Consider the following 12525-nt stretch of genomic DNA (forward strand, 5'->3'; position numbering starts at 1 on the left):
GAGTGAAGAAATTGAATGTGAGAGTCTGCCACGTAGATGCCAACATGCTCAAGAAGCGAGTTAATGAGGAACATGCTAATAACAGACAGGTAGACTGAGCTGCACAGGCATGAGACTGAGGGGTGGATTTAGTCATGGATATTATCTCTCAAGTTATCCGTGACTGTGAAACCTGTGCTGCTACTAAGCAGGCAAAAAGGTTGAAGCCCCTGTGGTATCGTGGATGCTGGGAGAAATATAACTATGGAGAGGTCTGGTAGATTGATTATATCACATTGCCACAGACCCGTCAAGGCAAATGCTGTGTGCTTACCATGGTGGAAGCAACCACAGGATGGTTGGAAACATATTCGGTACCGCATGCAACAGCCCAAAACACCATTCTAGGTCTTGAGAAGCAGGTCCTGTGGAGACATGGCACTCCAGAGCAGATTGAGTTAGACAACAGGACTCATTTCAAGAACAGTCTAGTGGCTACTTGGGCACAGGAGCATGGTATTGAATGGGTATATCACATTCCATATCATGCACCTGCTGCAGGAAAAGTAGAAAGGTGTAATGGACTGTTGAAGACAACTCAAGAGGCACTAGGTGAGGGAACTTACAAAAATTGGGATAAGAACTTAGCCAAGGCCACCTGGCTAGTCAACACTAGAGGCTCTGTCAACCGAGCTAGTCCCGCCCAAGCAAAATCCCTCCACACTGTAGATGGAGACAAAGTTCCAGCGATCCATCTAAAAGGTATGTTGGTAAGGCTGTTTGGATCACACCTCCCTCAGGCCAAGACAAACCCATTCGTGGGATTGTTTTTGCTTAAGGACCCGGAAACACCTGGTGGGTTATGAGGAAGGATGGAAAGATCCAATGTGTGCCTCAAGGAAACCTAAACCTGGGGAAAAACTAATTCTGTGCCTTGAGTTGTGTTTTACAGGAGACCAGACACCAGATGTAAAAGACCCAAACACAGCTGATACCGGTATCCAAGGATGTCCGATGATGAGACAGCCCAAACCAATGAGCCAGCCCTAAACCAGAACTGTGATTGCGACAAAAGAGCCAAGAATCCAAACCGAGCTGCTGTTGGTGCTTATCTTCAACAACAGACAACAGCCTCAAAATAAACATAGACTATATGTACATATGTATATGTGCAGGATATAGATGAACACAATATACAGGTGTTACGTAAAGAAATAGTATGGAATAAGGGGTGGAGAATGTGATGGTTTCACTCTAGGCCTTCCTGGAGACCAGCTTGTAACCAGGAAGGAACTAGGGTAATGACTTAGGAAGTATTCCATGCTATTCCTTTCCGTAACACAACATATAAAAAGGCCAGCATTTTGCAAGTTTGAAGAATTCAGGTCACCTAACAAAGAAAATTGAAGAGATCAAATTGAAGAAGATATCTGTGGTGACCACCAGAGGGATGAAGGCTTGAGGAAAAGACCTCTAGAGTAGAAGACTGTGCATGTCTGGAAAGACTCCACTCAGAGACTAGCCTACTTATTAATATGTATAATAAATGATGTAACCATGTATCTAAAGTGTATAAAATGGCTTAGTTTTGCACTTTCAAGCTGAACACATTTGTCCAGTGTGAGCTGGCTTGTTCCCAACATTGAATAAACAAACACCTTGCTGCTTAAAGATACAGAAGACTGAGATACAAAATACTTCATACTAAGGTTTTTCGGCATCATGATCATGGAGGCCATCACACACGTTATTCACGAGTGTGAAACGTGTGGAAATCAAGTGAGCCACGTGAGTAAAATCTCCCTGGAATAGAGGGCAGTGGCTGGATTTCCAGTATGGTGAGGCCTGGTAAACTGACTACACTGGACCACTGCCACAAATGCCAAGGTAAGAGTTACATACCATGGTGGAGGCAATGACTGGCTGGCTGGAAACATATCCTGTAAACCAGGTCACTGCTCAAAACACCATCTTAGGCCTCGAGAGGCACATTCTGTGGCAACACGGGACCCCAGAGAGAATTGAGTCAGACAATGGGACTCACTTTCAGAATAACCTTATAAGCTCTTGCGCAAAGAAACATGGCATCGAGTGGATATACCACATCCCTTATCACCCACAAGCCTCTGCAAAGATTGAGAGGTATAATGGACTGTTGAAGACTATGTTAAGAGCGTCAGGTAATGGGACATGGAAGCATTGGGAGGTAAATTTAGCTGAAGTCACTTGGTTGATCAACATTAGAGGATCCGCCAACCGCCCCGGTCCTGCCCAAACAAAATCCCTACACACTGGGAGGAGATAAGGTCTCCCTGCTACACAGGGGAAGTGACTGGGGACTTTGGTGTGGGTTTCTCCTCCTATGTGGAGAGGCAAACCCATCTGCGGGATTGTCTTTGCTCAGGGACCAGGGTGTACATGGTGGGTAATGTGTGAAGATGGGGAGACCTGGTGTGTGTCTTAAGGAGATTTAACCTTAGGGGAAAGATAATATGCGTTTAAGTTGTATGTTGCAGGAAGTAGAGTAGCAGGAAAATGAAGAGTGAATTTTGCGAGGAGGAAGAAGAGTGACAGTGACCTGAGCTGGGCTGGTGCCCAATGACAGTGTTACTTCTACTGTCCTGAGTACCCATCTTGACAGAATGGAGCCCAAGATCTGGAGAGGTGGAAGAAAGCCATAAAGTAGAAAAATAATATCTACCTATGAAAGCACAGCAGATAGTCAGAATATATATATATATATGTGTGTATATATCTATATATAATGTGGGATCTGAGTATGATGCAAATGCTATGGAATAAGAGGTGGAGATTCTATTTCGTCTCGCTGAGCTGGAATTCATTTCCCCACAGTAGCCCTCACAGTGCTGTGTGTTGCATTGGTAACTAGAAGGTTGTTGATAACATACCAGTGTTTTGGCTACTGCTGAGCACAGCATCAGCACTGTAACATTCCTTCTGGTAGGGGACACAAGTAGGCCAGCTGACGCAAGCTAATCAAAGGGATATTCCATACCATATGGCATCAGCTCAGATACAAAGGCTAAGGAAAGGAGCAGGAAGGGGGCCATTCATTGTTTCCAATGGTTGCCTGCTAAGAAACCACTATGTGTTTTGAAAACCCTGTTTCCCAGGAAGTAGCTGGATGTTGCTGCTGGTGGAAAGTAGAGCATAAACCTTGTTGATTTTTCTCTGTGCTTTTGCATGCACAAGTTTTTACTTTTTTTGCTTTAGTAAATGCCCTTATCCCAACCCACAAATAGTTTTCCATCTTATTCACTGTCCCTTTTTCTGGCTGGGAAGGGGAGTGATAGCGCAACTGGATGGGCACTTGGTGTACAGCCAAGGTCAACCCACTACACTCTGTCACCCTCTGATGCCAGTGCCAGGCTCTGGCACACCCTGCAGGCTCCTGAGCACTAATACAGATGTCTGAAGTCCATGTGATTGAGCAAATATTCATCTGTTGTGGATATTAATGTTCAAGTAGCCTTAAATATGCCAAAAGAAAGGATACTCTAGGTATTTACACATGCTTTAAAGATACTGAGCACCGAATGGACTGGTCTTATGCATAAAGGACCCTGTAGAAATAGCTGATACTTTCACATATAAAAGCTTCAAATTTTTAAATAAAATGTAGATCCCCTCCCACAAGCTCCAAGTTACTCACACATCTATTTAAAAGGTTCTAGGTTGTTCTGTTACCTCGGGCTTTGGTATTAGTCTCTTAAGTGTGTATGAACTTGGGTAATTAAAGAAGTTCTAAAGCAACAGTCAACCTAACCTGAAGCTGTTACATAGCAGAATTACAATTTAAAGTGCTTGCTTCCACCTTTGAAACAAGATCTCCTACAGATTATAAACAAAAAAATTATTAATTTCTATTACTGACTTACTAATTCTACTATTCACTTTTCCCAAAATTAAGTACATCCCAAATGCCATTACTTATGAATCATATTTGCTTTCTCATGCTTTAAACATAGATACTCCAAGATTGTTTCCTTCCTGGTCCATTATAGTCTGTATCTCTAACTCTTAAAGAGTCAAGTAAATAATGCATTGAAGAGATAATAAATCAAGTCTCCTTCCCCCTTTTTATAAAAACATGAGCTAAAAATACATTTGCCAATTACTGGTTTTAACTCCCAGTGTTCCTGCAGAAGAAAATTCTCCCATTTGTTTTTATGCCCCCAAAGGAAATATAGTTGTAATTTAGACTTTAAAAGAAAACAAGTGAATCAGAAACGATATAAAGTTTACCAATCATTTGAAGAAAGTAGAGAGGTTTGCCAGAAGCCAGTATTAGAAGAAAACATTTTTTGAGCTTACTACTGTTTAGATAACTGTAACTTCTCTAGGCTTTCTTTTTACACTCTCTAGTCGTGTCAGAGGACGGAAATTCATTGACTTCTTGCTTCCCTCTGTAGTAGTTAATCGGCAGTCCTTCTGCAGCCCCTTTAGCAGCTCCATTAACTCCCGTTTTTCCAGCTCTGCCTGCTCCAGCTCCTGACGGTGCTGTCTCTCTGCAGCCATCAGAGAGCGTACATCTGACATCAGTCGTGATATCTGACTCTGAAATGCAAATGCAAATTTACTGCAAGAAATAAACCCTTTTCTAATGATGGTGGGATGAAGTTGAACTGGCCATGCATACAGAACAATGGATTATAAAGAATAAGCAACACTGAAATAATTTTTTGATAGTGGAACAAATGTAAACAATCTGACATAATCCAGCATCCCCCTTCTGAGATTGTCTTGTTTTAAAGATTCCAATACAGTTTTTCAAAAAGTTTCTTTTAAAGTATGATAAAAAACAGCAGATTTACCCAGTTCCTGCTTATATTTTCTATTTCAAGACCCCAGTCAAAATAAAGTTTTGGTTATGTTCAGATACATTCTTCATGGATTTAACATCAAATCCAGTAGAAACTAAAATGTAAACTATAAAGCACATCCATTGTTTTGGGCTTTACAAACTATTATTCTGTGATAAAACAACAACTGGGTGAATGAAAAGATAAGGTGCTCTTGCTTTTTACTTGATGACATTTATAGTGCAACTTTCCACCCTTCTGACCACAGCTGGAACACAGTGTAAACGACACTGTTGGCAGTAGTGCTCTGTGTCAGCTCTGGATTAAGCTACTTTGGATAGCATCAAGAAAAGGAGCTGGATATTTATTTGATTTGTGATCTCTGCTCTGAGTTTATAGACACTGAAAATCCACAATGTTACATATGCGCAGACCACTGCAATCCTTGCAAGGGGTACCCAGGTGAGCTCCAAGTGAATTTGAAGCAGATAAGCCATGGCAATACAGCGCTCAGACTGCTCCTCCACAGACCTGATTAACCTGACAAAGCTTTGCCAGCTTTGCTTCCCATACTTAATGTCATTCTCCTCTGTACAAGACTATTATTTACAAAATAAGAGACTGCTACCACTCAAAGCTAGACTGCTAAGAGAGGGAAAAAAAGGAAGGAAAGTGATCATATTTACCTTTAGTTCTTCAATTTCATTTTGCAGAATACTCTCTTTTTGGACCATATGCCTTCTCTGTGAATCTAACCTTGACTCCATCTCATGTTTTGCCTCCTCCACTCTGCAGATCATTTCTGACCTAAAAAATTTATTTCTCCTTGTTAAGTCTTGTAAGTATGGAAAAGAATGATTTTCAAATTCCAGAAAGCCTTCTTGCAATGGTCTGATCTGATTCCCTTCAAACTCTACAAGGCACACCTGTAGAGAGGCATGATTTATTAATCTAATAACAACTAGCATAAAGAAATGCATCTTGCCCAGGGGGACTAAAGTGCCCGTGAACAGCCTATAGAGGGTCAACTGGATCATATTCCTGAAGCAATTTTATGAGCTCAAAAACATGTATTTATGACTTTAAGTGATTTTCAGCCATTTGCCTACAATATGTGCCGGCTTAGTATTGCTAAATGCAGGGAGTCAAGATAAAAAGTCTGAATCCTGTAAAAAGGCTGAATCCTACAGTATTGCTAAACATGTAAAGTGAGACTGTGCAGATGTGGTACTTTGGGACACAGTTTTAATGATGGGCTCAGCAGTGCTGGGTTAACGGTTGGACTTGATGGTCTTGAGGGTCTTTTCCAGCCTTAATAATTCTGTGGTTCTGTGTACTCTTTTCACTTTCATGGTGCACACTAAATGACAGTATGCACTAAACCATATCTAATCACTCACCAAACCTAATCACTCAAACAGCTTCACATCCAAAAACTAGCTTGTACTACATTAACCTGAGTTCAGAAATAGGTAGAAGAATCCCTTGTCTCAATGCATTTAAACCATATCTGAGCCTGACTTCACAGCAATGTTCAAGAGCACAACACTTAGAGAGCTGAAAGATAGAAATGGGAGGGAGTATGAGAAAAAAAAAAAAGAGTGCAACTGGAATAAAATGGAAAGGGAAAGCTACAGAAACATACATAAGAGGAAAAGGAATATGCTGGTATGAAGAGTCATATTCACTTATTGTTATTTATCTATCAGAACTTTAACAAAAAATGAAAATTAGATCTTCAGCAATTTAATCTACCTGCACCTGTCAAAATAATTACAGATTTTTATCTTCTGCATCTGTAAAAACATAAACTTAATATAATTATTAAATAATGTGACTTTGGGTCTGTAACAGGCTAACGGAAAAATTAAATCGCCAACTTAAGTTCAGGTTTCTTAGGATTTTGTCATTTTATATAGTAAGCTCACAGTTTTGTTCAACTGTAAGCAATAGTATTTTATGACTTATAGCAACTTAGACAAAAAAAACAAAACAGAAAAGGAATCAAATCAGCAAGAATTTAAAATCTATGCTGACACATAATAAAACTGGCCCATTAGTATCAAGTAACTAACAGACTATTTAGCACACACCAGGATCCAACACCAGTATTCGAAGTGCTTTATGCAGTGATTTTAAGCCCAGACTAAAACAAACACCAAAGAAGCAGAAGATTTGTACCGAAGCAGTTCCAGCTCTGTTCTTAGCTCTGCTACACAATTGTGTTGTGTGTCTTCTGCGCTGAGAATGGTGTAACCACAGCCATTGGGGCACTCACGGCTCCGGTACTCGCACACGGCCAGGTGACCATCCAAGTTACGGCGCTCAATCTGCACCGTACAACCTGAACAAGGACGAGGAAGGTGCGCCAGTCAGTTACAACTAACAGAAGCATTTTGATGAATTCCAAACAAAAACACTCAAGAAAGGAAGCTGCAAAAAGCGATTTCTTTAGAACATGATATATGACAATTATACACACATAGCTGGTACTACAACACTGTTAAGAAATCCTAAGATATTTATCCATTAACTGAAAATAGAGATCGAAAGGAGGTATTTTCTGTAAAGTCTTCTGCTGCTGGTCTGGTATTAAAGCAACTTCTGTAATGACAATGCTGATGCCAATCTAAGACACTGGCAGTTTGCATTTGCTTCCATCACAGATTGCAGAGACTGGAATTGATGAAGAATGTACATGTATAAAAAAATATTAGGTTATTAAATTTAGAGAAAAAAGCCTAAAGATATGTAGAAAGAGAGACGGAATGTAACCTTGTTTTCCTGACAGTTTGTTGGTCTTGTCTATAATGTACTAGACCACATAAATAAGAAAGAACATTTACGTATGAACATTCAATACCTCATCCAAGAATTGAAACATTTCCACACAAATTCTAGGATACAAACTTTGCAATTCCAGAGTGATTAAAAGTAAAATGTAAAGAATCAAAAATTAACACTATATAAATTATTGTTATATTTAACAGTCTCAACTTGAAGTTTGTAGTCTTAATGTTTAATCTTTGAGGACCTGTGTGCTGTAATACACAACTGCATTTAATTTGAAGAGAAAAATCAACATAAGGGAACTGAAACAACAGAGTAATGAAACTTTCCAACAAACCGTATCAGAAAATGACAAAAGAGCCCTCGAGAAGAGCTTTAGTAATAAATATAATGATTTGTAATTGAGGTACTCAAAATACACTCCAGTGTATTCTTAGAAGAGAGTTCAAGACATGTAAGAACCCTCATACTCTGAATACAGACATCAGGTGTGGTAACTCTCTAGACACTGCTTCTGTAGAAACTAGAATAGGTGAATCTGAAGCATCTGCGGGAGTCACTTACTGCTGAGAGAAATTATAACTTCCAGTAGAGCGATTCTAGCACCTTAATCATCTTATAACTAATTACAGTGGCAGATTCAACTATGCCCTTAGCATTATTAATTAGAAATTAACTTTATCTAGAAACATACAACATTCTGAATGAGCTCAACCAGGAAATTTTAGCAGCCTTTTAAAAGGCATGTTTCTTCCTCAGAAGGTGTAGGCTTGTTTTAAATAAACACCTCAGCATGAACAAAACAATTCTAACAAGAACTTAGCTTAGAACAATTCTTATTTCCAAGACACATTTTTGTTAAAACCACGAGACAGAGAGAGCACCAGGCAACCAGCTGTTATATAAATAAATTGTGACCCATGAGTGTTCTGCAGGTCCTACTGCATTCATTCAAACATCAGAATATGCAGTCAGAATTGCAAAACAAATGCATCACTACATTTCATACATTTGAAGTCCATCATACTCATCCATTTTGATTAGTTCTTGGATAAGAAACAGCTTTTAATCATTGTGGCTGCCATAAATTGGTACCATGTTTTGTTCAAAAACACTGCTGTAAAGAGCAGATCATGCCAAAGCTTTGAATTTCTGTTTGAAAATAATGGCCATTACTGCAGTTCTGTTGACAGGAAGATTACAAACACATCTTTTCTAAACATAAAGGATTCAACTTCTTTGAATGTTACTCACCGGCATTGGAGCAAGGAATCTGACTGTACTCACACTCCCTTTCATGCCTGTCTATAGACTCCAGAGAACAAACCATTTCACAGCCGTACTCTCTGTTTCTGCAATGCAGCTGAAGACGGTTTAGATCATTTTTCATGTATCTATGTTCAAAGAAAAAGAATTTGTTCTTAAATCTTGGAACATTATTACAAAACTTTATTTTCAACTTTTGGACTTCCTAATTCCTCCATTAGGAAAAATTGTGAGCAACCAGCTTAATTTTTTAAAAAGAATTCAAGTGACCAATCAGAAAAAAAACAGCTCGAAAGAAACAATGTTAAAGGAAAATTCAGTCTCCAAAACTAATGTGCAAATGAAATCTTATTTTTGAATAATTTCTAACTGTGACCTTTCACTGACTCAGCAGATATTACCAATAACAAACACCAGGGCTACTCATTCATCATTTAAGTTTTGTATTTCTAAATGTGCTAAACTAAACAAACTACACTGAGTACAGACAAAATAATCTAAACATTAAACTCTAGTGCTCTGTCTACACTGCAGTTAACTTCCAGACAATAAAATCTCATTAATAACAAAACTAGGTTGTGAGTACTAATGAAGTAAATTTAACACCTGCAGCTGAAGACTTTAAACATAACAATTCTTAATCTGAGCAAGATTAGACAATGCAGGTGTTAAACAGCTGGGAGCATCTACTGATGAAACTCTCTCAAGTGGGCAATAAACAGAGTTTAAAACAGAATAGTTTGTTTGGAAAGGACCATCAACAATCATCTAGTCCAAGTGCCTGACCAGTTACGGAAGGCAGTTGTGAAAACAGCCTGCTTTACATGACAAGGTGGCTCACAACAGGCATTCTTTTGTCTAAAGATCTTTTTTTTTTTAAAAGAATTGAAGGTGAGAAGTTTGGGTCATATCTCCAGGAATTATTCATTACAAACCCCACTACAGTATAAGACTGAAAAGAAAGAAGATTCAGTGTAGTGACTGTTGTCCAGAGTTGTTTTGCTTGCTTTCTCTAAAATAAAGTATGGAATGTTTTGATGCTGCAGAAGGCATTCAGAATAATGTCCAGACAGGTATCTAGAAATGGCATTCAAGATATAAAAAGGTAGAGAATAAACTAAGTATTCTTTCAATTTTGAAATCTAAACACCCTGAAAGTTAGGAAATGCTAATGCTTTTATGCAAGTGATCAGATTCCGCCACAGGCATACTGGATAAAGACAGTCTGAGTGAGTAAATGACAAGAGATAAAGCTGTGCAAGTAAAATTGATAAATCCTAAATTCATGTAATTTCAACATACAGCAAGATTGTGGAATACCTGTAGAGAGGCCGTAGCAAAGACATATCAATCGCTTGTCTGTCTTCAGGGCAGTTACTGTGATGAACAAGCCAGCCATGGATGCAGGCAGTGCAGAAAGCGTGTTCGCAGGGAGCCTGCAGTGGATTCTCTAACACGTCTCGGCAGATGGAGCACAACAGCCCTTCGTTAACGTAGCCCACAAAACGCTCAATGTCATAACCCATGCTCTCCACACACTTTCAACCTATTAAAAAAAACCCTACATAGAAGTAAAGCCATCTTTGTGCTCAATCTGTATGGTTAGATCCACAAAAAGGCCTGAAAGCGATTCTAGGAACATGGGGACCTCAATGTGAATAAAGAATTTCACAGATGTGAATGCAAACACATACTTTGGAGACTTTGAGGTTTCAGTGAGAATTTGAGGATTGTACTGTTGGACATCAGAATTCCAATTTTATATCAATATTCTCTGAATTCTGAAAGCAAAGACTTTAGCAGATAGTTGAGCTGCACTTGCTCTGAACTCTGTTACTGAATGTAACTGTAGCAGCCACTGTGAAACATACAGTTTCTGTTTACATCAACTCTACTTGAAGCAGAAATATCATTGAAGTTCAAATGCAAATTTCTGCTTTCCATTTTAATGCCTTTTATGTAATGCTTACAAGCTTACAAAACTGTGCCCTTACAGACAATAGCTGTGGCACTTTCAACTAGCAGATCATGTATTTATGAACTACACAACCCTTAAGATATGAATTTCATACTTTCATACTGCAAAAAAAAAAAAAAAAAGACTAAGATTCTCTTTTCATTGTAGACTTCCATTCCAGAGGGAACAGCATGAAATCTCCACATGCCTAAAGAAATACTTAATATTCAGGAAGTAAAAGAAGCCAAAAATGCAGCTAACTCTGAAATCATGAGGAGTTACTGTCTTCTCCTACATGGTTTATTTTATAAAATAGAGTAGCCTTTAAATGGATTTGAAAGCTTTGTGAAGAAGAACTAATGGGCAATCTGCCTTCATCAAAATCCTATAATGAAAAGGCTAGTGGAACTCAGTAAGATTTCAGAGAACTCATTTAAAAGAATATGTTTTAGGTTCCACACTGCTCCTTAACATACAAAATTACTTTTGTAACCCCACTGAGACTTGTAAAAGACGTTTTCATTACTTATGAGGTCTTCTAAATAAAACAGAAACAGAAGATATCCTACCTTCATAGATTTTACTACATATATATGTAGTTTGTATGTATATTACTGAAGTATACTTCAGAAACAGTCTTCTGATCAGTAAGGCATATAATACCTTCTTCAGTGTCTCTTCACTGCTTTATTATGCCTAGGAGAAAAATTAGAAAGAGTAAGGTTCAGTAGTGTTTCCTAAGTTACTGAGTCCTATGTCTAACCAGCCAGCTACTGAATAGATGCTATCCTAACAGCCCATTAAAACCAATTTTTCCAAAGCAAGCCACTGAAAAACCCACAGCACAAGAGATCTGACTAGACTGTGGGGAAAAAAAATCATCAGTCTCTCTTTCGATCATTACTGATGCAGATACTTATCACATAACTGAACACCCTGCTGCCATTCAATTTTGAAGCCAGTTTTGTTTGTAAGACTGAAGACAACAGAATTCAATATTCTTGAAAAGCAGCAACTGAAATCTGGTAAAACTATATTCCTCAAAAAGATGGAAGTTTCTTATCTCATCTGTTTTTAACCAGGCATGACATGCAGTTAATTTTTAAAACAGAACTATTATAGTCAAGTTCATTGCATTGAGAAATATCATTGCTCTGATGTGTAGCATAACTTGCTACACAAGCTTGTTCACTTAAAACAAAAATGGTATAGCAAAACATAAAGAATGCCATTACTTAAATCCTTAAGTTGATATATAACAACTGCAAGGATCTCTAAGGACTAACACCAAATTTTGTTCTGAAGAGAAAAAAGAACTCCGCAATTCCTCTTCATGAATACAACATAAAACTGGAATTCAGAAGTTTTTATATCTGAGTATCAAAGCATATCTTCACTGATTATGAAACGTGCTTGTTTTAAAAGGGCATTTGCTAAGACTAAAGTTAATAAAAGCTATAATAACAGCACACATAACACAAGCAGGGGTGCACATTACCCGAACACAAAACACATCATCTGCTGCATGGTTTCCATATTGTGCTGTGTTTCTACTGGCATGTTTATGGTACAGCCAGCACCAAGGCTTGCAGAGATGCTTGAGCCAGCTTTAGATTAGCTGGGACACCTACCAGCCATGTCACCTACTGAGTGTTGCACAAAAGCAGGGCGTGCAATCCACACAGGCTCCTGACCATGTCCCTGGCACAT

At 38.6% G+C, this 12525-nt stretch overlaps 1 protein-coding gene across 6 annotated transcripts in view; it reads right to left on the reverse strand.

The window, feature by feature from the left end:
• The window catches only part of LOC116797334 (RING finger protein 151-like), a 34587-nt gene that overhangs the window by 18525 nt on the left and 3537 nt on the right, over window positions 1-12525 (reverse strand). For 2 of the 6 annotated variants that reach the window (XM_032708729.1, XM_032708746.1), the window contains exons 2-7: window positions 11385-11511; window positions 10179-10404; window positions 8847-8986; window positions 6984-7146; window positions 5489-5609; window positions 3594-4557 (exon numbers count right to left, since the gene is read on the reverse strand). In XM_032708729.1, the coding sequence (XP_032564620.1) occupies window positions 4321-4557; window positions 5489-5609; window positions 6984-7146; window positions 8847-8986; window positions 10179-10384 (867 nt within the window). In that variant the 5' untranslated portion in view covers window positions 10385-10404; window positions 11385-11511 and the 3' untranslated portion in view covers window positions 3594-4320. Of the gene's footprint in view, window positions 1-3593; window positions 4558-5488; window positions 5610-6983; window positions 7147-8846; window positions 8987-10178; window positions 10421-11384; window positions 11512-12525 lie in introns of those variants that run through there. The other 4 variants (XM_032708738.1, XM_032708761.1, XM_032708771.1 and 1 more) reach the window with 4 other exon arrangements.

Source organism: Chiroxiphia lanceolata, chromosome 1, assembly GCF_009829145.1.
Source record: "Chiroxiphia lanceolata isolate bChiLan1 chromosome 1, bChiLan1.pri, whole genome shotgun sequence".
Taxonomy (NCBI): Eukaryota; Metazoa; Chordata; class Aves; order Passeriformes; family Pipridae; genus Chiroxiphia; species Chiroxiphia lanceolata.